Consider the following 27,050-nt stretch of genomic DNA (forward strand, 5'->3'; position numbering starts at 1 on the left):
CACAAGTAACCTACTCCCGACCAAAAGAAAACTCAAGATCCTTTAAAGGAAGACAACAAATCCAGTAGTCACAATATAACTTTCACAAGGTTCAGCATCTAATTAGAAATTACTAGACATTCAAAGCAGGAAAATGTGACCCAAAGACAAGAAAAGAAATCAGTTAATCAAAACAGAACAAGAAATAAAGAGATAATGACATAGCAAACTAGGATTTTGACAACACTATTATAAATATGCCCAAGGAAAGGAAAGCATGAACAAATAGGAGTCAAAATGAAGATATAAAAAAGACCCAAATGAAATGTCTAATGATGAAAAATAACTGAAATGAAAACTTTAATGACTGGGGATAACAGCCAACTAGATGCTACAAAAGAAAAGGCTAGTGAACTTGAACCTAAAATGCAGCAGTAAAATCTATCCAAACTAAAGAACAGAAAAGGCTAGAACAAAAGTAAATAAAGGCTCAGTGACTTGTGGGACAGAATTAAAGATACTAGCAGAATAAGAGGGGACACAAAAAACATTTCACAAAATAATAGCCAGAAAGTTTCAAATTTGATGGCAACTATGAATTTATAAATCAGAAAAGCACAATGAACCCAAGGCAGGATAAAGACAAAGAAAACAATATCAAACGTATTATAATTGATTTGCTAAAAAAAGTGGTAAAGAAAAAATTTTAAAAGCATTCAGAGCAGAAGGAAATATCATATATAGATAGAAAGGGATAAACATGACTGCAAATTTCTCTCATTAGGAACAATGTAGGGCAAAAGACAATGGAATGACATCTTAAAGTACAGGGAAAGAACTATAAACTTAAAATTACCTGTCTAGGAAAAGAACTTTAAAAATGAAGACTAAACAAAACAAATTTTCAGACAAACAATAACTTAGAGAAATGTCACAAAATAAGCCCCAGTAAAATTAAGAAAACTGCAACCATATCAAGCATCTTTGCCAATGCTGTGAGACTAGAAACCAAGTACAAGAAAAAAACTGCAAAAATACACAAACATATGGAGGCTAAAGAATTTGCTACTAAAAACCCAATGGATCACTGAAGAAATCAAAGAGGAAATAATACCTAGAGACAAATAACACTGAAAACATGATGATCCAAAACATATGGGATGAGAAAAAGCAGTTAAGAGGGAACTTTACAGTGATACAAGCTTATGTCAGGAAGCAAGAAAAAACTCAAATAAAGAACCTAACTTACCCCTGAGGAAACAAGCAAAAGAAGAAACAAAACTCAAAGTTAGTAGAAGGAAAGAAACCATCAAAATCAGAGCAGAAATAAATGAAACAGAGACTAAAAGAACAACAGAAAAGATCAATGAAACTAAAAGCTTGTTCTCTGAAAAGATAAACAAAACCAATAAACCTTAAGCCAGATTCATCAGAGAAAAAGAGAAATGGTCCAATGAGAAATGAAAAAGTATAAGTCACAACACCACAGAAATACAAAAGATCAAAAGAGACTGCTAAGAACATACTATATGCCAATACAATGAAAAACCTAGAACAAATAGACAAATTCTTGGAAAGATACAATCTCCCAAGATTGAACCAAGAAGAAAGAGAAAAGTATGAATACATCAATTATCAGTAATGAAACTGAATCAGTAATTAAAAAAAAAAAACTCCAAACAGACAAAAGTCCAGGACCAGATGGCTTCACAAGTGAATTCTATCAAACATTTAGAGAAGAGTTAACAGCTATCCTTCTCAAACTATTCCAAAAAAATTGCAGAGGAAGGAACGTTTCCTAACTCATTCTCTGAGGCCAGAACCACCCTGATACTAAAACCAGACAAACATACCGAGAAAAAAAAATTACCGGCCAATATCACTGCTGAAGATAGATGCAAAAATCCTCAACAGGATATAAGCAAATTGAATCCAACAATACATTAAAAGGATCATTCACCTTTGTCAAGTAGGATTTACCCCAGGGATGCTAGGATTTTTCAATACTCACAAATCAATCAATGTGATACACCACATTAACAAATTGAAGAATTAAAACCATATAACCATCTCAATAGATTCAGAAAAACCTTACATTAAAGTTCAACATCCATTTATGATAAAAACTCTCCAGAAAGTGGGCATAATAAAGGCCATACATGACAAATCCACAGCTAACGTCATGCTCAATTTCCTCTAAGATCAGGAACAAAACAAGGATGTCCACTCTTGCCACTTTTATTCAACATAGTTTTAGAAGTCCTAGCCACAATTGGACAAGAAAAAGAAATAAAAGGAGTCCTAATTGGAACAGAAAAAGTAAAACTGTCATTATCTAGAAATGACATGACACTATACATAGAAAATCCTAAAAGCACTACCAGAAAACTACTAGAGCTTATCTATGAATTCAGTAAAGTTGCAGGATACAATATTAATATACAGAAATTTGTTGCATCTCTATACACTAACAGTGAACTATCAGAAAGAGAATGTAAGAAACAATCCCATTTACCACCACATCAAAAAGAATAAAATATCTAGGAATAAGCATACCTAACAAGATAAAAGACCTGTACTCGGAAAAATATAAGACACTGATGAAAGAAACTGAAGAAGACACAAACAGAAAGATATACCTGTGTTCTTGGATTGAAAGAATTAACATTGTTTTAATGACCATACTACCCAAGGCAATCTACAGATTCACTGCAATCCCTATCAAATTACCAATGGCGTTTTTCACAGAACTAGAACAAATAATTTTAAAACTTGTATGGAAACACAAAAGGCACTGAATAGCTAAAGCTATCTTGAGAAAGAAGAACAGAGCTGGAGGAATCACGCTCCCATACTTCAGATTATACTACAAAGCTACAGTAATCAAAACAGTATGGTACTGGCACCAAAAAAAAAAAGATACATAGATCAATGGAACAGGATAGAGAGCCCAGAAATAAACCCACACACCTATGGTCAATTAATCTAAGACAAAGGAGGCAAAAATATACAATGGAGAAAAGACAGTCCCTTCAATAAGTGGTGCTAGGAAAACTGGACAGCTACATGTAAAAGAATGAAATTAGAACATCCTCTAACACCATATACAAAAATAAACTCAAAATGGATTAAAGACCTAAATGTAAGACCTATACTATAAAACTCCTAAAAGAAAACATAGGCAGAACACTCTCTGACATATATCACAGCAATATATTTTTGGATCCGTCTCTTAAAGCAAAGGAAACAGAAGCAAAAGTAAATAAATGGGACCTAATTAAACTTAAAATCTTTGGCACAGCAAAGGAAACAATTGACAAAACGAAAAGACAACCTACTGAATGGGAGAAAATATTTGCAAATGACATGACTGATAAGGGGTTAATACCCCACATATATAAACAGCTCATACAACTCATAATCAAGAAAACAAATAACCCATTTAAAAAATGGGCAGAAGAACTGAACAGACATTTTTCCAAAGAGGAAATGAAGATGGCTGATGGGAGAAAAGACACTCAACATCGTTAATCATCAGGGAAATGCAAATCAAAACCACAATGAGATATCACCTCACACCTGTCAGAATGGCTATCATCAAAAAGAATGCAAATGACAAATGACAAGGATGTGAAGAAAGGGAACCATGCTACACTGTTGGTGAGAATGTAAACTGGTGCAGCCACTGTGGAAAACAGTATGGAGGTTTCTCAAAACACTAAAAATACAACCACCATATGATCTAGCAATTCCACTCCCAAGTATATACTCCCAAAAAACAAAAACACTAATTCAAAAAGATACATGAACCGTAATGTTCAGGGCAGCATTATTTACAATCGCCAAGGTATGGAAGCAACCTAAATGTCCACCAACAGATGAATGGATAAAGATATGGCATATATATACAATAGAACAGAATACTACTCAGCCATAAAAAAAAATGAAGTTTTGCCATTTGCAGCAACATGGACAGACCTGGAGGGCATTATGCTAAGTGAAGTAGTAATTGAGACAAAGAAAAACAAATACTACAAAGTATCACTTATATGTGGTATCTATAAATAAAACAAACTAGTGAATAAAACAAAAAGGAAGCAGACTCACAGATATAGAGGGTAAACTAGTGGTTACCAGTGGGGAGAGAGAAGGGGAAAGGGGCAATATAGGCACAGGGGATTAAAATTAAGGGTTATTATGGGATTATATTAAATCATGTCTGTGAAACTTTTGAAAAGTATAAGGCACTACAGAATTTAAAAAATCTTTCATTAAACTAAAAAAAAATAGAATGAATCAATGAATGAATAAACAAATAAGAATACTAAAATAAAACCAATTAATCCAAATGAAGCTAGGAAAAAGAAGAGAAAAAATAATAAAAAGTAAATGGGACAAATAGAAAACGGAAAGCAAGATGGCAGACAAACTCAAACATACCTGTAATTACATTAAACATAAATAATCTAAACCAGCACTATCTAATAGGATCTTTCTATACCTACACCGCCCAATATGGTAGCCACTAACCTAGCCATATGTGTCTACAAACACTTTAAAAATTTGGCTAGTGAGACTGAAGAAATGAACTTTCAACCTGATATAACTTCAGTAAATTTTAACCAAAAATGTTAAAGTCAATATGGCTGTCATATTATATAGTGGAGAAAATCCTCTAATTTAAAAGGAAGAAACTGATAAGCTAGATAAAAAAGCAAGCCCCAAACACAGGCTGTCCACAAGAAATACACTTTCAATATAAAATAAAGATACTTTAAAACCAAAAGAATAAAAAAAAATACACCATGAAAACAAAAAGTCAGAAAACTGAAAAGGCTTTATTACTATGAGACAAAAGTAGACCTTAAAGAAGAATATGACCAGAGATAAAGAGGAACATTTCATGATATAATCATCAATTCATCAAGGAGATACAAAAATCCTAAATGTGTATGTATCTAACAAGACTTCAAAATACATGTGGCAAAAACTGACAAAACTGAAAGAAAAAGACAAATCCACAACACAGAGATTTTACTGCTGCTCTCTCAGTAACTGACAGAAGAGGAAAATAGAAAATCAGTAAGAATACAGATGACTTAACACTATGAATAAGCTTTCCCATGTTGACATTCATAGAACACTACAACTAACAACAGCTGAATATACATTCATTTCAATTACATAAGGAATTTTCACCAAGATAGAGCATAGGCTAGGCCATAAAATTAGTCTCTATGATTTTTTTTTAAAACTAAATTATACAGAGTATGTTTTATGACAACAACAGAATTAAATTTGAAGTCAAAAACAAAACTGGTTAAATCCACAAATACCTGGAAAATTTTAAACTCATATATAGTCTGTAAGTTTAAAAAAAGTAACAAAATCAATTAGAAAATATTTTGAAAAGATGATAATGAAAACATAACACATCAAAATTAGTTAGATGGAGATACAACAGTACTAGGAGAAAAAACTGTAGATTAAATACTCATTAGAAAATAAGAAAGATTTAGAATCAAAGACCTACACACCCACTTCAGGAAGCTAGAAAAAGAAGAGCAAATTAAATACAAAATAGGTAATAGGAAAGAAAAGTAAAAAGATAGTGGAAATCAATAAAATAGAAAATACACAACTAGAAAATTAATGAAACTAAAAGGCAATTCTTTGAAAAGATTAATAAAATTGATAAACCTAAAACTATTCTAACCAAGGAAACAAAGAGAAAATAGAAATAGCCAAAATCAGGAATGAAAGAAGGGACATAACTACAGACTCGACAGACATTAAAAGGACAATAAAGGAATATTATAATACTATGACAATAAATTCAACAATTTAGATGAAATAAACAAATTCCTTGCAAACCTTAATTCCAAAACTAACTCAGGAATAAACAGAAAACATTTAAAACAGATATTAAAGAAATTAAATTTGTGCTTTAAGCATCCCACAAAGAAAACTCCAGGCCCAAACAGTTTGACTAGTGAGTTTTAACAATCCATTAAGGAAGAAATCACACCAATCCTGCACAAACTCTTCTACAAATGGAAGAACAGGGAATATTTCCTAATTCATACGTGAGGCCAGCATTACCCTTACAACAAAACCCAATACCCCTCATAAACACAGATGCAAAAATTCTCAACTAATTGTGAGCAAATCACATCAGAAAAAAATATATAAAATAAAATGCACTTGTAAGTATATATAAATAAAATATTTTATAATTAAATAAACAAAAATAACCAAATAGAGTGTATCCCAGAAATTCAGGTTGCTGTAACATTCAAAAATCAACCAATGTAATTCTCCATATTAACAGAATAAAAGAGAAAAATCATATAATTATATAAATAGATGCAGAAAAAGTATCTGACAAAATCCAATGCTTATTCAAGACACCAACTCTCAGAAAAAAATAAAAATAGAGGAGAATTTACTCAGTCTAAAAGGGCATACATGAAAAGCCCACAGCTAACATCATGCTTAAAGGTGAAAGATAAATGCTTTCCACTTAAGATAAAGAACAGGTAAGGATGTCCACTCTCACCACTTCTATTCAACACTATATTGAAGTCCTAGCTAGTGAAATAAAATAACAAAAAATTAACAAATGGGATAAAACGCCTAGAGATCGGAAAGAAAAAAGTGTCTTTATTCACACATAACATAATCATGTACTGAGAAATCAACCAAAAAAAGCTAACGCTAGTACTTGTGAATTTAGCAAGGTGACAAGATACAGGTAAATATACAAAAATCCACTGTAAATGTATATGCTAGCTGCAAACACACAAAAAATAAAATTTATTTTTTTAATTCCATTTCCAACAGCACCCCAAGAAAATAAAATATAAAAAATATAACAAAAGATGATAGTAAGACCTCTACACTGAAAATTCCAGAACACTGTGAGAGAAATTAAAGAAGACTTAAAGAGATGGAGAGATATACCACATGCATGATGGGTTGGAAGACTCTCTATTTTAAGATATTAATTCCCCCAAAATTGATCTATTGATGCAAAACAATTCCAATCAAAATATCAGTAGATATTTTTGTTGAAAGTGATAGGCTGATTCTAAACTTTATTTTAAAAATGCAAAGAACTTAGAGTAGCAAACAATTTTCAAAAAGGACAAAATCATAGAACTTACACTACCTTATTCCAAGACTGACCCTAAAATTGCAGTAATTATGACAATTTATTTACTGGTCAAGGAGAGACATGCAAGCCAAGGGAACAGAACAGAGTCTAGAAATTAACCTACAAATATATATGCTCAATTGTATTTAAAACAAAGGAGCCTAAGTAATTCAACAGAGAAAGGTTAGCCTTCTTAACAAATGATGCTGGAACAAGTGGAAATCCACATGGAAAAACTGAACTTTGACACTTACTACATACCATAAGCAAAAATTAACTCAAAATGAATCGCTGATAAACAAAAAAGCCAAAGCCACAAAACTTCTTGAAAAAAACACAGGAGAAAATCTTCACAACCTTGAGATGTGCAAAAATTAGGACACCAAAAGCAGTAACTAAGAAAAATTAATGATAAAAGAAAAAATTAAAAAATTGGACTTCATAAAAGAAAACAGAATGGCCAATAAATACTTCAAGTAATGCTCTACATCACTGGTGTTCAGGGAAATATCACATGAAATATTACTACACAAAGCAGGATGGCCAAAAAAGTACAAAGGCTGAAAATTCCAAGTGCTTGCAAAGATGTAGAATAACTGGAATTCTCAAATACTGCCGGTAGGAGTGTAAAATGGTCCAAACACTTTGGAAAACGATGGCATTTTTCCAAGAGAAAAACATGTCCACCAAATGACTTGTACACAAACATTCACAGTAGCTTTATTCATACTAGCGCAAACTAAAAAACCACCCAAATGACTTTGAACAGATAAGACAGATAAGCAAATTATGGTATATTCATACACTGGAATATAGCAATAAAGAGAAAGGAAATACTGCTACATGCAATTACGTGAGTTGCAAAAACATTACGTAAAGCCAAAGAAGCCCAACACAAAAAGGATCATATTACAGTTGACCCTTGAACAATGTGGGGGTTAGGGGTGCTGATCCTCTGTACAGTGGAAAATCCACGTGTAACTTTACAGTTGGCCATCCATATCTATGGTTCCACATCCACAGATCCAACCAACCAACCGTAGATTGTGTAGAACTAGTACATATTTCTCAAAAAAGATCCACATACAAATGGACCTGTGCAGTCCAAACCCGTGTTGTTCAAGGGTCAACCATATATGAATATTCATATGAAATTCTAGAACAGCGAAAATTAATCTATAGTGTGCTAAAGCCAATCTATGGCTGCCCAATCCCAGAGTGGAGGCAGAGGGAGGGTGAGGAGGAATTGATTGCAAAGAGCCACAAAGAACTTTATGGGGAATGGAAATGCTATCTTAACTGACAGAGTTAAAAAGGGATATTCATTAAATAGTACAATTAATATAGGATTATTTTATTATATGTAAATTATACCTCAGTAAAGCTCATTTTAAAAGTTAAAAGAAAAAAAAATAGAGACCTTGACAGTCAAGATATGCTTTCCAGCCTCACATGGATCCTCAATGGTTCCCAGCAATTCATTTCCTTCTTTTATTACCTAAGCAAAGTTGTTTCAAATCTATACTATTTCCTCAATCCCTCCATCCTGCTTCTACTCCCAAGTTGTCGTCTCAGATGATGATTTTACCTTCTACTTCACAAAGGAAACAGAGAATATCAAGCAGAAACACCATCAATAATCTGCTCTCCTTCTTATTTATCTGCTACCTCCTCCTTATTTATCTGTATTTGTATACATCTTTACTACTTCCCTTCTAGCTCAGAAGAGAAGGTGATCCTACTTCCCAACTAAGCTTACCCCCTCCCCTGGAAGCTTGCTCACCCAAACTTAGCATTCTCCTCAGTAATATTTATCCCTCTCTTCCTAAAAACATTTTCTCAAAAAGACCTCCCAACCAACCTGATTCCCCTAGCTATCATTCTGTCTTTCCTACCCTTCACTGTCAGTATAAGTCTCTCTGTTCTTCTTCAGTCAACCTCAATGTGATGTGGGCACTGAGCATTCATTCAAACTACTCTCTCTAAGGTATATGTTATACCACTTAATAGGTATGTATAAATGTACATGCTATATGTTGCAACAAAAAGACTTACGTATGTTGCAGAGAAGAACAGCAATAGCAACAAGAACAACAAAGAACAGGACAGTGTGTCTCTAATAAAGGGAAGCAAGTGCCCTTAATCAAATAACATAAATGTTTAGTTGTCCTGGCAGATATATCCCCATGGGATGAGGATTCTTAAGCTGTGATCCTTATGTAAACTCCTGGGAGTTTTACAAACTCCCCTGAAATAAACAATTTTGTATATAAATTTCTTTTTGAAGAAAAGATCACTTTTATCAGATTCTCAATGGGGTCAGCAACTCAATCCCACAATTGTGGAAAAAGTGCCTCTATCTTCTTTTCACATTAAGATTTTCTAACTCCCTTTACGCTGAGTTGTATTCCAAAAATATTTTTTTTCTATATAATATTCCTACCATTACAAAATATGCTGGAGAGTCAATAAAACTATCCAGGTGTATTTCTCACTATGAATTAAGATACTGCATTCTCAAATAAAATAGGCTTTCATGAGCCAATTATCATCTCAGGGTATACTGCCAAAAATTTAATTTCTGAAACTACAAGAAGGCCAGATTGTCAAACATGATGATTCAACTGAGAGTATAACCCTCTGAAGATCGTTACCTATGAGTCCAATTATCCCTAAACATCTCTAGCTCATCACTCACTAAGCACAACATACCTTTCTCTTCCTGAAAATAAGCATGAGGGTTTGGCCTGCTTTCCTATCCTCTGTGAGTCCTCTCATCCCAGACCTGGCTAGAGACACAGCAGACCCAGCATTCTATTCCTTTTTGTCCCAAAGATAAATATATAAATACAACCTATTTTAAAGACTTAAATGTTAATTTCTATGAAAAGCAAACAGAGGTAACAGACTCTGAAATATCTTGGCACTCTTTTCCCTTATTTTACAGTACTACTTTTTCCTGCTTCTCCTTCTAATTTTCCAACTACTTCTACTTAATATCCTTTACTTTCTGTCTGGCTCCTCAGTATTGGTATTCTTCTTTCTTTTCAATTACCCTAGGCAATTCATACATTCTAATGGCTTCAATGAGCAATGATTCTCAAAATGTATCTCCATCCTCTTACCTTTATCTATAACCTAAGATCCGTATTTCTACCATTTCTTAGATATCTCCAAATAGATGTCTCCCAGGCATTTTCATATCCTAACTAATAATATTATCTAAGTTCTCATATATATTTTAGGTTCCCATATGTTGTTCCTCTAAATAAAATTTTCTCAAGTAGCTGCTTTGGTTAGTTTTAGTACATACTTACTGATGAACTGTCAGTTGACTCATTGTTTTTTTCACACTTTTGTTTCTTGCTCTTTTTTTTCTTCTCTTTTTTTACTTTTCTTGAATGCTTGTCTTTTTTCTTCTTTTTCTTCACACAGTGTTCCTATAAATAATCATGTTAAAGGGTAAGAATTTAGTTTAGCTTACTTTAAAAGGAAGTATTTTGAGGGAAAGAAAGCTCTATATTCCAAAAACCTTTAAATCTTTCATGAAAGGAGACAAGGAATATGACTAAATAAATAATTTCTTCTAAGAAACTTTGCCATACTTCTATAATATATGCATTACTAATAAATCATATAGCTAAAATTTCTTAGAAAAATATAAGGGAATTTTTATTTGTAGATACATTGACAGACAAATATAATCAAATAAACACATACATGCACAGACATACGTGTGTGTGTATATCTCCTTCAATGGGCCCAAAAGAATTTATAGAAGATTACTAGCCACATAACATATAACAAGATAGCATAAACTGTGGGAAGAGAAAACAAGGATTGAGACAACCCCCCTAAAAAAAAAGAAAAAGAAACAAAAGCATGACATTAAGCTTAAAACACATAACTTTTTTGATCCATAAACTTGCCACAAGTGGGCTAGAAATTTGAAGCTAAGCTTTCTACCAGCCAACTCAACTAACAAAATCTTTCCAATGTCATAATGTCCAAAATATTAAAATACACTACTTTGGCCAGAGAGAGAAAATATTCAGTAATGCCAACTATGTGATATTCATTCTGTAACTTGCAAAAATAGTCTATAAAGTTACTCCTCCAATATTAACTTGAATAAGTACAAAAAGAAAAAAAAAAGACAGATAAGCTTACATCAAGTAAGCCTGTTAGTAGTCACCTGTGAGATCTGTTCAACTCGCTTATTCACATCAGGTAGCATCCATGTTTCCTTATCCCGAAGTCGTTTAAGTTCTTTATGCCTTTCTTCCTTTTCAAAATTGGCTTTAGCCTAAAACAGTGAAAAAGAAAAATTAACAATTGATCCACAGCCTTTCACAAAAAAGCAAAACAAAAACTTCTCCCACTTTCATATAAGGCTTACCAGGAATTTGCTTCCACCAAAGTGTAAGAAAGACTTAAACAAACAAACAAACTATCCTTCCACATTACCAATTGCATTACCAATTACCAGTCTCTAGTGAAATGAGCCACCAATCAAAGACAGAATCCAGGGACCTACTGTAGACCCTTCCCTCTCCCTAAGCTCCCTACCTCAAATATGACTTGAATCTCTTTTCCCTTCACTATCCCACTGATAACTGCCTGATACTTTTGTTACTGTTTGGGGACTGACCTCCACACCTTCAGTCTGCAGTGCCCATACCCCTCTACCCACACCCCCAAAATGCTTCAGGAAGAATCACCTTTCTAAAAACAAATGATTATATTGCTAATTTTTATTCATCTTTCAACAACAGTCAAATAAAGTAAGATCTTTCTAGGAAGTTGTTCCTGCCTTTTCATTCTCCCCCCAAATTTCAAAGCTGGGGTTGGTCCTTCTCAAACCTCCGTACATAGCTCTACTATACAATTTATCACAAACCCTACTCTCTCTAAAAACTGCCTGAAATATCAGAGACAAGGATGAAGGATATTTATTATACACATATATTACATATGCTGAAATCAGGGAACAATACCAACCTTTCACCTAAGACTTATTGCCCTCTCTTCCCCTGTAAATCTGGCTGTAGTCGTTACACCTTCTCCTTCCTGTCTCCTATATTGGCTCTTTCTCATCTACATTTAAACTCGTTTTAAACTGTTCCAGCTTAAAACAAAAACCATCACTTGTTTCATCTTACATTGCTCTCCAACATACAACTTTTCCCCTTCATTGCCACACTTCTTACATCTTGTCAGATAATTCAATAGTACAGTTTACTTCCTGCATTCTTTATGTTACCTCTACCCCATCTCAATCTTAATGAGAAATAGAATGCTTCTCAACCTTTTTCGAAGGGCTGAATTCTCTGGGTCTCTTGTCTCAATCCTTATTTGCATCAGTAAGGGTTTACAATAAGCCAATAACTGATATAAATAGTTTAAAAGGAGAATGAAACGGTCTACTCTGACAAGGCTTACATGTGTTCCTGAGAACGGAAAATTTCATTTCAGATATAGCAAGAGCGAGAACTGAGGCTATAAAAAACGCATAGAGAGTCGTTGTAAGTGGCGGAGTTCTTCGAAAGTGCGCAGCTCAGGTGATCAGGTGATAGAAATGTCAAGAATGGATGATTTAAAAGATAAGGAAATTCAGAGGAAATAAACAAGTCTTACTGAAAAGAATATGAGCAACTGGAGCCTGCCAGAGCATCTAGGAGGCAGAAGATACCCAAGAATTTGCGGGCATTCCAAAGGGAGACATCTACCCCCACACAACCAGGTAAGGTGAGATACTAAGGCTGCGGGGAGGCAGTAGAACCAGAGGCCTGGCTCCCTGAAAGCCTCCACTCTCTCAATTCTAAATGGTTCCCGAAACCCCCAAACTGAGGTACCTGTCGCAACACCTCGGTCCTGGCAATCCGGGTCTGTTCTTTACGCTCGTCGACGCTCCTCGCACTTTCAAATCCACCACCGGCAGCCGCCATAGTGGTTGTCGTAAAGTTGGGAAGCCGTCACAAAATCTCAGTTTACGACTGTCGTAATTTACTACACAAACCGGGACTTCCGACTAGGAGGAGGAGGGGAGCGGTCCACCAACAGAGCATGCGCAGATCTGACTGTCGCTTGTTATTCGGGTGAATTGTCTAACCCGTGGTTTTACAGGAAGCAGGAAGATTTAGCTGGGGAGTTGCCCTCTTTCGTATGTTGAGATTGCGCTGAGCAGGACTGGTGTCAGTGTACATGTGTTACGCGTTTTGCAAGGTTCTGACGGCATTTTCAGCTATCTCCTCTTAAAATACCCGCAGTAAGTTAGACGCTCAGGGAGGTTAAATCCGCACCTCTCCAAGATTTCCAGCAAAGCGCCCTTCCCACCAAAGAGGTTTCCCCGTGCCGCAGGAATGGAACGAAGGACGGCTGGCCAGAAAGGCAATGCAAGGTAGCAGGAGGGCAAAATTGCTTTGAAGAGTCAGTATTTTGCTTTGGTGAACTTTTTTTAAGTACAGTATAGGAAAAAGTCATGTGAATTTTGCATTGCACTTCATAATTTATACGTGCTTATTTAAAGTGTAACGTTTTTTCTGACTGACATATTATTTGTTCATACTTACTCAAGCATTTTTCATTACAGTGTGCAATTACCTATTTATTTGTGTGATTTGTTCTTGTTTTATGTTTGTGTCTGTGCTACAATAAAAATAGGAGTGAGGGGTTTTCTTCCCTCTCCTGAGAACAAGGAAAATAAAGGGAACAGTGAACAGATTAGAGAAGAAACATAACCTGGCCTGAAAGAGTTAATCACCCCTTATTTTATTTTAACTGTTACTAATCTGTAGTGTGTAACTAGATTTGTACTTCACAAAGCTAACCTATCACTCCCTAACTTTGTGTAAATTACATCCTCCTCCTGGTGTTTACCTCTTCTGTGCTCCCTTGTAACAAATCACCCCCTGTAGCTTTTGCGCTTCAGAAAGAAGGTCCCCGGCCTATAAACCAGAGACAAAAGGACCCAATTACCAGGCTGCCTAATGCCAGCTATGACTGTTTTGAAAAAATGCAAGGAGAAAAAGAATGCAAGGGGGGCACAGTTCTTGAGGAGCTAACCTGCCATGTCTTCCCTTCTGCCTGGCAGAGGAATAAAGCCATCTCTCTTATCCTCCAAAATCTCTGTCTCTGTATTCTGTTCAGCATCTGTGCACAGAGAGCCAAGGTTTTTTGGCAACATCTCCCAAACATAAAACTTTAAGTTCCATGAAGAATAAGATATTCTAAAGTATTAATCAAGTGCTTTGAGACTATAAAACACCGAGCTTATATATAATCACAAAGATAAAGAAGAAAGTTGGAGAATAATAACAAACTAGATACTTTAAAAACATTAAAAATAGTTAACATAAACCAGATTGAAGTATGTCGACTAAAAATTATTCACAGCCTAAAAGTTGAGAGTTATGTTTTATTCGGCGGGAATTTTTAGGACTTAAAGCCTAGGAGGCAGCATCTCAAGTAACCCTGAGAGAACTGCTCTGAGGAGGCGAAGGGGGAGCCCGGATATAGAGGAGTTTTGCAACAAGGGGCAGGTAGTCTGAAAGTCAAAAGATTATTAATTAAAGAAAACCACATATGTCAAGTTAAGGAATTTAATGCTTTTCTATATATGGGAAGATGCAAGAGTCTGAGCTCACTGAAATCGTTCCTTTGATATGCACCTCAGCTATTTGGGGCCCATATCTTGTGTTTTCATATCCTGTTTCCTCAGGGCTCTCTGTGGGGAGTGGCTATAGTTTGATGGCTGCTAGATAGCAGGTATTCTTTTCCTTCCTGAGTTCCCTCAGGATTCAGCAGCTCACCATAGGCTGTGGCTGTAATCACTGATGACTGTGACATCCTTTGTTTACTGATATGGCAGGCAATATTCCATTTATCAGGTAAATATGCTTCGTTTTCAGGTTTCATAAAACTGAATTTGTGTTTCCAAGAAGCTTTCCCAGGAGTTTCTGTTTCACCTATCTGTGAAAATCTTAACTTCAAACATGTAGTGTTTACTTGTTTGATATTCAAAATAGATGTATTCATTGTATTTTTGTTACAGAAAAGTGAATTTTAATTTATGAATTGACCTTGAAATGTTTAACCCACTGTGACTTTGAGACAGGCTGGGACCTGGGACACTTTGCTGCAGTGTTTGCGCCTGGACAAACGTCTCCTCCAGCAACAAAATACAAAGAAACTACATGGGACTGAAAATAACTGTGTGCATGCACAGTTGGGGCAAATTATGGACAACGAGATACAAAAAGACTAAAAACCCAACTGCCACTTCTGAAGAGCCAGGAACAAAAACAGGAGGCAAAAGTAGAGTACCAGTAGCAAAAAGTAGGGTACCAGTAGCAAAAGCAGGGTAATGAGCATGACCCCTGCACACACCACCACCAAAAGGGTGGGCAAACCACCTAAGCCACCCCTTGGGCCCGACCCCTGGACCCACCCCTACCCTCACCCCATAGATGGAAACAGCTCGCCCCCGACTCAGCAAGCAAACATGGGAACCTGTTACTTCTTTTTGCCCCCTCCTGCTGCAGGAGCCCCAATAAAGCCTTGCCTGAATTTGTCTGGCCTTTTTTCAATTTCTATTAATTAAAGAAGGCCAAGAACCCTGGTCAGTAACAGACTTTGTGGCACCCAGTGTGGGGCAGTTGTCCCCTTCCTGGGAGAGAATCTGGGCACCTCTGGGACCACTGAATGCAGCTTTCCCATGGGTGTCAAGCGGCCACCTGAACCTCTTGTTTGGGTGTCACCAAGTTTGGTAAGTCTGCCTTCCTGGCCCCTGAAGACCTCAGTACCCTGATTCAGGCAGTGCTTTCCCTCTCCCTTTTATACCTTTCCCTCTCCTGATATCTCTCTACTTCTCCTTTCTCTGTCCTCTCCTACTTCTCTGTCCTATCAATCCAAGAGAGTGGACGTCAGGCAGCTACAGCATCATTCCTCTTGGAAATGAGACAGGCTGGGACCTGGGACCTGGGACACTTTGCTGCAGTGCTTGCACCTGGACAAACACCTCCTCGAGCAACAAAATAAACAAAAGGGTGGACAAACCACCCAAGCCACCTCTCCAGCCCAACCCCTGGACCCACCCCTACTCTCACCCCACATGAGGAACCAGCTTGCCTCCCTCCTCAGTGAGCAAGCAAGAGAAACTGTTACTTGTTTTTGCCCCCTCGTGCTGCAGCAGGAGCCCCCAAAAATCCTTGTCTGAATTTCTTGTCTAGCCTCATCAATATCTATTGATTAAGGAAGGCCAAGAACCCTCATTGGTAACAACTTGACTGATTTTTGTCATAATTAACCCAAATATCACTCCACTCTTTCAGATTCTCTTGGGATTCAGAAAAGCATCTGTTTACCCCTTGCATCAGTTGTGGGGTCAAAAAATTGGTGATAATAGCAGAAAAATGCAAAATTATATAACAGAAACTTTTAAATGCTATTTAAGGCACAGAAGAGACTAGAACAAATGAAGAGGCATACCATGTACTTGAAGAAGCCTCAACATCATAAATCAATTGTCCATAAATTACTTTGTGAATACAATAACCAATAAAATTACCAACAAAAAATGCTGGCATCAGGGAGGGGAACTAGACAGGTTGATAAAGAAAAATAAGGTAAAGCAAGTTGTTTTTACTAGTTTGCATTTGGCCACATCAATAGAAATCCATGGTTTAATCAAACAAAGGGTAATGTAATAAGGAGCCTAAAGGTAGCTGGTCCAGGAACCATGTTGTTTCTCCTTTTCTGATTTGTAACACTTAGTCTGTAACTTATGTCTTTATAGTCACAAGGAGTGTGTTCCATTCTTTCACATCTGTACATTGCATCTATTAAAACATAGGAATAAGGGGGAAGAATAAAGGGTAAGAACTGTATGACACCTAAGCCTACCCCATTTTTATTAGAAAAATTATGACTTTCCTAAAGCCTAGTCCATTTTCTTCTGTTTAAATCTTATGAACCAGAAGTAGGTTACATGACCACAACTAACCGTGGAAGAGTCAAGATTCCAGAACAGTTTTGTTATAGAATGACACTCAGATTTGTCTGAGGTTTCTTTGTGGTTAGACTTAGGTTAGGCATCTTGGACAGAACTATCACAGAAGTATGACTGTGTTCTCATTGTATGCTATCAGGTAACACACAATTTCCATTTGTTCTATTACTAGTGATGTTAACCCTGATCATTTAAATAAAGTGACTTCTGCCAAACTTCTCTACTATAAAGTTACTCCTTTTCCCTTTGTAATTAATAAGTATTTTTCAGACAGTTCTTTGAAACTACATGATCAGGTCACCCCAAATGGCTGTTCTCTTGCTCTCTGTACGTCCCCTGTTCAACCAGTCCCTGCCTCACCTACACCTTACTCACCCTACTTCCCTCTTAATCTTAGATCCTAATCATTAAATGCCTACATACTTACCCGCACCCTAGCTAGTGATTATTCTAATCTTTAGATCAGAACTGTTTCCACTATGATAGTTTATCAAAGGGGTGGTGAGGGGTGTGCTCCTCTTCTGGTTTCCCTGGTAATCAATGAGCCAAGCTGAGGTCAATTCCCCCTATAACTGATAACGCCTTCTTCCCCAGGTAACAAAGTTTGCTGCCATATACTGTCTGCCATCTGCCGTCCAAGACGCTTTTGCTTTTGTAAGATCCTCTATCCGTTAAACCATTGATGTCTTTGTCACTGACTTCGGGCTCTTTCTTTGGTCTTGAGGCTGGGCAATTACAAGACTTGCAGGCCTGCAGGGGGCAGCCCAATAGAAACTATGCTAATTTATTATCAAACTTCCAAATTATGCATTTTTATTAGTATAGACTCATGATTTCTATCTCTATTCAGTAGATTCATATTTTTATTCAGTGGGATAATAATACATTATTATCAGAATTTATTTTGATGCCCCAGTTTGGACAGTGAGAGCCCCAAGCTGGTTTTTGTGACCTTTCCACATACCTCCATTTTCTCTGAGTGCTTCCTTACTTTCTAGTATAAGAAGATGACCTAGGCTCATCATGTCCTTTCTCTGCCTACGCCTTGAAATCAGCCCATTCTCCAAGAATCCCTTGTATATTTTAAAGTGATATTTAGATACTATCAAATTTTTAAAATCCAGATTTAGGTAAGAAAAGACTTTATTCACAAAGACTACTACAATGTAGGAAGGGGGACCATAGCAACAATAAGAACATTCTGAAACTACAATCTATAAGGGTCTTGAAGATCAGGCAGAAAGGGTTTTTCTTTTATAAAGAGGAATCAAGAAGGTTAGAATGAACTGGGTTTAGGGGAGTGGAGTGAGCAGGTGGCACAACAGACAGTTGATAGGGGAATGTTTTTCCCTGAGGTCCATCTATACTCATGGGGTCTTTAAGGCTCCCTAGCAACCCCTAAGGGGTTGTTCCATGTTCCAGTGCTTGCTGAAGGGTGGCTAAAAATCCAGGAGCCTGTGGAGAAGGGAGAAGCCTAACTGAAATTTAGTCAAGTCAATTTAGTGCATATTTTTTGTCCAGATGATAAGTGGGAACAAACAGTTCAGCTAATTATTTTTGTTTTTCAAAGAATCTTTGTTGGGCCTTGTCATGGTAAACAAGGAGGCAATCAGCAAGTTTTATCTAAGTCATATGGGGAGAGGTGATTCTTTACAGCAAGCCATTTCCCAGAGCACAAAAGGACAGGGAAATTCCTACCCTTGACTGTTAAAAACAACAGACATTGTTTTCAGGGGCACAAGGATCAAGTAAAGTTCAAAATTTTCAAAGCCAAGATCTAGACACTAGGTATGCTCATTAACATTGGGGTGTTGCAGCTCGCAGGTTCTCTCAATAGAGGGAGACAGATATATCAATACAAAGATACAGATACACATAAATGCCTATATTTCTCTATCTATATCTATTGAAAACATGAGTTCATACAGATACCTCCAATTCCAAATTAACACCACACAGTTCATTCTAGTTTTCTTCATTTCCATATTCATAACTCCATTCTCCAACAGAGATAAACCTAATTCCCATTATCCTTACTATATTAACTTATTTGATCAATTATCCAGCATGTAACCAATATCTGTGGCCGTAACCACCTCCCTGCCTCACTCCACTGAAGGCCTGACATCCAGTGCTGGGTTACGCATTCTGGTTCTAACACCCTAAACCAGGCCACCTTCCCACATAGATAGACTCCTCACCCTGTTTGGGTCCATGTTCCAGGTGCCTCTTGTGCCACATGAGCATGCTTCTCAACCCATCTGGGCTCCACCCCATTCACCCAGACAGATGCATACCTTGTTTAGCCTGCCAAGTGACTTTGGGACTAAACTCATCAGAAAGGGAATAAAAAGGAAAGGAATGGGAAGAGGAAGATGACTTAATTCTCTTTTAATCTTTAAAAATTCTCACTCAACCCACCTTTTATTTTCATACTGTTTATTATTTAGAGAAACTGGGCACTTTTTCTTTTTTTTCTTTTTTCTTTTTATTGAAGTATAGTTTATTTACAATGTTATGCCAATCTCTGCTGTACAGCAAAGTGACTCAGTTATACACATATAGACATTATTTTTTTAAATTCTTTTCCGTTATGGTTTATCACAGAATATTGAATGTAGTTCCCTGTGCTATACATTAGGACCTTGTTGTTTATCCATTCTAAATGTAATAGTTTGCATCTACCAATCCCAAACTCCCAGTCCATCCCTCTCCCTCCCCCCTCTCCTTTGGCAACCACAAGTCTGTTCTCTATGTCTATGATTCTGTTTCTGTTTTGTAGACAAGTTCATTTGTGCTGTTTTAGATTCCACATATAAGTGATATCATATGGTATTTGTCTTTCTCTTTGGGACTTACTTTACGTAGTATGATAACCTCTAGTTTCATCCATGTTGCTGCAAATAGCATTATTTTGTTCCTTTTTATAGCTGAGTAGTATTCCATTGTATATGTGTACCATATCTTCTTTATCCATTCATCTGTCAATGGGCATTTAGTTTGTTTCCATGTTTTGGCTATTGTGAACGGTGCTGATATGAACATAGGGGTGGATGTATCTTTTTGAATTACAGTTTTTGTCCAGTTTTATTCCCAGGAGTGGGATTGCTGGATCATATGTTAATTCTATTTTTAGTTTTCTGGGGACGCTTCATACTGTTTTCCACAGTGGCTGCACTGATTTACATTCCCACTAACAGTGTAAAAGGGTTCCCTTTTCTCCACATCCTTGCCAACATTTGTTATTTGTAGATTTTTTTAATGATAGCCATTCTGACCAGTGTGAGGTGGTACCTCATTGTAGTTTTGATTTGTATTGCTCTAATAATTAGTGATGTTGAGCATCTTTTCATGTGCCTACTGGTCATCTGTATGTCTTTGGAGAAATGTCCACTAAGGTCTTCTGCCCATTTTTCGACTGCATTGTTTGTTTTTTTGTTGCTGAGTTGTATGAGTTGTTTGTATATTTTGGAGATTAAGCCCTTGTCTGTCACATCATTTGCGAATATAGTCTCCCATTCCATAGGTTGTCTTTTCATTTTTTTGTGGTTTCCTTTGCTGTGCAAAAGCTTGTAAGCTTAATTAGGTCATATTTGTTTGGTTTTTTTTTTCATTTCTATTGCCTTGGGAGATTGACCTAAGAAAACGTTGGTACAATTTATGTCAGAGAATGTTTTGCCTATGCTCTCCTCTAGGAGTTTTATGGTGTCATGTCTTATGTTTAAGTCTTCAAGCCATTTTGCGTTTATTTTTGTGCATGGTGTGAGGGTGTGTTCTAACTTCATTGGCTTACATGCAGCTGTCCAACTTTCCCAGCACCACTTGCTGAAGAGACTCTCTTTTTCTTATTTTATATCGTTGCCTCCTTTGTCAAAGATTAATTGACCATAAGAGTGTGGGTTTATTTTTGGGCTCTCTATTCTGTTCCATTGATCCATATGCCTTTTTTGAACCAATACTACACTGTCATGATTACTGTAGCTTTGTAGTATTGTCTAAAGTCTGGGAGAGTTATGCCTCCTGCTTTTTTTGTTTTTCCTCAGGATTGTTCTAGCAATTCTGGGTCTTTTATGGCTCCATATAATTTTTGGATTATTTGTTCTAGTTCTGTGAAAAATGTCACGGGTAATTTGATAGGAATCACATTAAATCTGTAGATTGATTTGGGTAGTATTGCCATTTTAACAATATTAATTCTTCCAATCCAAGAGCATGGAATATCTTTCTATTTCTTTGAGTCCTCTTTTATTTCCTTTACTAATGTTTTATAGTTCTCAGTGTATAAGTCTTTCACCTCCTTGGTCAGGTTTATTCCTAGGTTTTCTTTCTTTTTTTTTTTTTGGTGCGATCTTAAAAGGTATTGATTTTTACATTCCCGTTCTGATATTTCATTGTTAATGTAAATGAATGCAACCAATTTCTGAATGTTAATCTTGTATCCTGCTACTTTGCTGAATTCATTTATTAGATCTAGTAGTTTTTGTGTGGACTCCTTAGGGTTTTCTATATATAGTATCATGTCACCTGCATATAATGATAATTTTACCTCTTCCCTTCCAATTTGGATAACTTTTATTTCTTTTTCTTGTCTGACTGATGTAGATAGGACTTCCAATACTATGTTGAAGAGAAGTGGTGAGAGTGGGCATTCTTGTCTTGTTCCAAATTTTAGTGGAAAGGCTTTCAGATTTTTACCATTGACTATTACACTGGCTGTGAGTTTGTCATAAATGGCTTCTTTTATGTTGAGATATGTTCCCTCCATTCCCACTTTGGTAAGAGTTTTTATTGTGACTGGATGTTGAATTTTGTCAAATGTTTTTTCTGCGTTTATTGAGATGATCGTGTGGTTTTTGTCTTTTCTTTTGTTAATGTGGTGTATTACATTGATTGAGTTTTGTATGTTGAACCATCCTTGTGAAACTGGGTTGAATCCTACTTGGTCATGGTGTATGATCTTTTTTATGTGTCGTTGGATTCGGTTTGCTAGTATTTTGTTGAGAATTTTTGCATCTATATTCATCAAATATATTGGCCTGTAATTTTCTTTTTTGTTAGTGTCTTTGTCTGGTTTTGGTATCAGGGTGAAGGTGGCTTCATAGAATGACTATGGGAGTCTTCCCTCCTCTTCAATCTTTTGGAAGAGTTTGAGAAGAATCGCTATAAGTTCTTCTTTGTATGTTTGGTAGAATTCTCCTGTGAAGCCATCTGGTCATGGACTTTTGTTTGGAGGAAGTTTTTTTTTTTTTAATAGATTCTATTTCACTTCTAGTGATCAGTCTGTTCAAATTACTTATTTCTTCTTGATTCAATTTTGGTGGGCTGTATGTTTCTAGAAAGTTGTCCATCTCTTCTAGGTTGTCAATTTTGTTGGCATATAATTGTTCATAGTATTCTCCTATGGTTTTTTTTTGTATTTCTGCAGTATCAGTTGAGATTTCTCCTTTTTCATTTCTTATTTTGTTTATTTGGATTCTCTCTCTTTTCTTCTTGGTGAGCCTGGACAGAGGTTTATCAATTTTGTTTACCCTTTCAAAGAATCAGCTCTTGGCTTTGTTGATTTTTTCTATTGTTTTTTAAATTTCTATTTTATTTATTTCCTCTCTGATCTTTATTATGTCCTTCCTTCTGCTGACTTCAGGTTTTGTTTGTTCTTTTTCTAATTGTTTAGGTGGTAGGATAGGTTGTTTAGTTGAGATTTTTCTTGTTTTTTGATGAAAGCCTGTATTGCTATGAACTTCCCTCTAAAAACTGCTTTTGTTGTGTCCCATAGATTTTGTATGGTTGCGTTTTCATTGTCATTTGTCTCAAGGTATTTTTAAATTTCCGTTTTGATTTCCACATTGACCCATTGGTTTTTCTGTAGCATGTTACTTAGTCTCCATGTAATCGTTTTTTTCTCATTTCTTTTTGTGTGGTTGATTTCTAGGTTCATGCCATTGTGGTCAGAGAAGATGCTTGAAATAATTTCTATACTCTTAAATTTGTTGAGGTTAGTTTTGTGCCCTAGGATGTGGTCAGTCCTAGAGAATGTTCCATGTACACTTGAAAAGAATGTATATTATGGCGTGTTTTTTCTTGGATGTAGTGTCCTGAAAGTATCAATTAAGTCTAACTGTTCTATTGTATCATTTAGAACCTCTGTTGCCTTATTGACTCTCTGTCTGGAAGATCTGTCCATTCATGTGAGTGGGGTGTTAAAGTCTCCTACTATTATTGTATTCCTATTGATTTCTCCCTTTTGTCTGTTAGTATTTGTTTTTATGTATTTGGGTGCTCTTATATTAGGTGCATATATGTTGATGAGTGTAAAATCCTCTTCTTGTATTGATCCTTTTATCATTATATAGTGTCCTTCTTTATCTTTCTTTATAGACATTGCTTTAAAGTCTATTTTGTCTGATGTGAGTATTGCAACTCCCACTTTCTTGTCATTTCTGTTTGCATGAAATATCTTTTTCCATCCCCTCACTTTCAATCTATGTGTGTCCTTTGCCTTAAGGTAGGTCTCTTGTAGGCAGCATATTGTAGGCTCTTGTTTTTTTTTATCCAGTCTGCCACTCTATGTCTTTTGATTGGAGCATTAAGTCCATTGACATTTAAGGTAATTATTGACTCATATGTATTTATTGCCATTTCAAACTGTGTTTCCCAGTTGATTCTTTTTTTCTTCTTAGTTCCTTTCTTTTTCTTTCTGTTTTTGTTTTTGTGGTTTAATGATTTCCTGTTAAAAAGAAGAATGTTCTCTTCCTTTAGGTTTTTGTGAATCTATTGTATGCTTTCGATTTATGGTTGCCCTGTTTTTCAAGTATGTTAACCTCTTCCTATATCTGCTTGCTTTAGACTGATAGTCATATAGTCTCAAACATATACTAAAAAAAAAGAGAAAGAATATGCATTTTCTTACTCTCCTTCCCCACATTTTATGATTTTGATGTCCCTTTTTACATCTTCATATTTATCCTTTTGCTGTTGCTTGTGTTTATCATTGCTTTCACAAATAGTTTTTTTTTTCATTTTTGATCTGTATACTGGCTAATTTAAGTGATTTGCTTTCCAATTGTTATTTCCTCCTTCCTATTTTTTCTTGCAATGACTTTTCAATATTTCTTTTAGGATAGATGTAATATTGCTGTATTCTTTTAGTTTTTCTTGTCTGAGAAATTCTTTATTTCTCCTCCTATTCTAAATGATAATCTTCTGGATAGAGTATTCTAGGTTGCAGATTTTTCTCTTTCAAGACTTTGAATACATTTTGCCACTCCCTTCTGGCCTGCAGTGTTTTGGTAGAGAAATTAGCTGGTAGCCTTATGGGGGTTCCCTTGTAAAGAACTCTTTGTTTTTCTCTTGCTGCCTTTAGAACCCTCTCTTTATCAACTTTTGCCACTTTTATTATAATATGTCTTGGTGTATATTCTCTTTGGGTTCATCTTGTTTGGGACTCTCTGTGCTTCCTGTATCTGAATATCTGTTTCCTTCTTTAGGTTTAGGGAAATTTTCAGCCGTAATTTCTTCAAATACATTTTCAATCCCCTTTTCTCTTTCTTCTCCTTCAGCAAACCCTATTATGAGTAGATTGGCTCATTTTATATTATCCCATAGGTCTTATATTGCTTTCATTTTTTAATTTTGCTTTCTGTCTGCTTTTCTGATTGCTTTCATTGCTTTCTTTTTTTATTTTGCTTTCTGTCTGCTTATATTGCTTTCATTTTTTTATTTTGCTTTCTGTCTGCTTTTCTGATTGGGTAATTTCCATTATTCTACCTTCCAGATTACTTATTCTTTCTCCTTCATTATTCATTCTGCTATTCATTGCCTTTAACTCAGCTTTTGTCTTGACAAATGAATTTTCTAATTTTTCTTGGCTCCTCCTTATAGTTTCTAGTTCCTTTTTACAGTAATCTGCATTTCTGTTCACAGATTTTCTTAATTCCTTCAGTATTTTCATTACCTCCTTTTTGAACTCAATGTCTGTTAAACTGAAGAGGTCTGTTTCATTTTTTGTTCCTTCAGGGGAATTTTCTTGATCTTTTAACTGAGTGTGGTTCCTCTGCTTCTTTGTTTTGCTTATATTTCCCTTAGTCTGGTGTTTAGGAGAAACAGTTATCTATTATAGTTTTGGAGAGCTATTTATAAGCAGGAGCATCCCTGTGTAGCTTGTGTGGGTTTAATATATTTTTGGTGTAAGGGCTGTTTTTGGTTTGGATGTTTGCTGTCTCTTTCCTCAGTGTGTGCTGGCTCTTGTCCCCTTGATAGGGGCTGTGCAGGTGTGCAGGTGCACAGGTGCATGACTCACGCAGGGTCCTAGGCATCCAGGGACAGAGGTTAGCTCCAGGTCACAGGTCCCTCCACAGCAGCAGCAGCAGGTCATGCCCCCCTGGGGAAGTTGGCCCCAGATCACAGTACCCTAGGTGGCAGCGGCAGCGGTGGCCAGTTTTGTGCCCCAGGGGAGATGGGGCAGTGGTTGGCACTGGGTTATAGGGCCCTCAGTAGCAGCAATGGTCCATGCACGCTCCTGGGGATGTTAGCCCCTGATCACGGGACCCTAAGCAGTGGTGGGCTGCACAGACTCCAGGTAAGGTGGGGGCAATGACATACACCCACAGGATCCTCAGTGGTGGCAGCAGCTGCAGAGGTCCACACCCGCCTTTGGAGTCCAAGATGGCAGCTGTGGCTTGTGCCTGCCCCTGGAGCTCATGTAGGTGGTGCCTTGTTACCTGTGAGCACAGGGAGAAACAAGATCCTATGACATGGGCCCTTTTTATTTTAAAACACCGCACATTCTGTGTTTAGCTTATTGCATATTATTTTAAAATTTATTTTAAGATGATTCCTTAAACTAGTGGTTAGATTTAGAGATTTGATTAGATTCAAGATCAAGTTTGTTTTTTTACAAAAATACTTGTCTCTACTTCCTATAGTATCACATCTTGAAACACATTATAGTTGTTCCACTTTTCATAGAGGTAAGATTGATAAGTGGACTCAAGTATTGTCACCATGAATTCATCCATTACCAGGGTCCCCGTCTATTTAACAGTTTTAGTATCTGCTGATGATCATTGTCAAGACTTATTATTTTACTAGTGCTTATAAAAAGGTGATGTCAAATATTATTATTCCTGTACAATCAGTAGATGAAGTTCTTTTATAAAGAAATTTCCCTCATGACAAAGATGGCAGAGTAGGAAGACCTTGAGCTTATGTCCTCCCACAGGCAAAACAGAGTTACAATTATTTACAGAGCAACTATTGATGAGAAAGACCAAATCTAGCAAAAACTATCTTCTACTACTTAAGATACAAAGAAGGAACAACAATGAGATGGGTAGGAGGGCTGAAGTGCAGTATAGTCAAGACTCATATCTGTAGGTGGTTGGCATATTAATGGAAAGATAAATACAATTGCAGAGATTTTCCCCAAAGAATGAGGGCTCTGAGTCCCACACTGGACTACCCAGCTGTGGGTACTGCACCAGGAAGATGAGCTCCCAGAACATTTAGCTTTGAAGGCCAGTGGGGCTTCCTTTCCAGAGAAGCAGAGGGGTGGGGGAAATAGAGACTCTACTCTTAAAGGGTGCACACAAAATCTCACATGCTCCAGGACCCAGGGCAGAAGGAGTAATTTGAAAGGAGCCTGGGACAGACCCACCTGCTGATCTCAGAGAGCCTCCCAGAGAGACAGTAGGCAACTGGAGTTCACCCTGGAGACAAAGACACTGGTGGCAACCATTTTGGGAAGCTCGTTCTACCACGTGGACACTGGTGCTTGCAGGTGCCATTTTGGAAACTTTCTTCTAGCTTATTAGTGTCAGTACCCAGCCCTGCCCACCAGCCTGTTGGCACCAGTACTGACATGCCTCAAGTCAAGCCAAGCAGCTAGCTGGGCAGGGAAATAACCCCACC

General features: G+C 36.5%; 1 protein-coding gene and 1 long non-coding RNA gene across 3 annotated transcripts in view; one reads left to right on the top strand and one right to left on the bottom strand.

Annotated features, from left to right (window-relative positions):
• The window catches only part of CWF19L2 (CWF19 like cell cycle control factor 2), a 193,614-nt gene extending 180,471 nt beyond the window's left edge, over positions 1-13,143 (bottom strand). For both annotated transcript variants that reach the window (XM_082409913.1, XM_082409912.1), the window contains exons 1-3: positions 12,991-13,143; positions 11,331-11,441; positions 10,453-10,575 (exon numbers count right to left, since the gene is read on the bottom strand). In XM_082409913.1, coding sequence (XP_082266039.1) covers positions 10,453-10,575; positions 11,331-11,441; positions 12,991-13,083 — 327 coding nt within the window. In that variant the 5' untranslated portion in view covers positions 13,084-13,143. The remainder of the gene's footprint in view (positions 1-10,452; positions 10,576-11,330; positions 11,442-12,990) is intronic.
• Positions 13,144-13,227: 84 nt separating this feature from the next.
• The window catches only part of LOC309636706, a 48,867-nt gene continuing 35,044 nt past the window's right edge, over positions 13,228-27,050 (top strand). The window contains exon 1 of the long non-coding RNA XR_014250157.1: positions 13,228-13,535. This is a non-coding gene — a long non-coding RNA (uncharacterized lncRNA). The remainder of the gene's footprint in view (positions 13,536-27,050) is intronic.

Source organism: Balaenoptera physalus (assembly GCF_965194825.1).
Source record: "Balaenoptera physalus genome assembly, chromosome: 10".
NCBI lineage: Eukaryota > Metazoa > Chordata > Mammalia > Artiodactyla > Balaenopteridae > Balaenoptera > Balaenoptera physalus.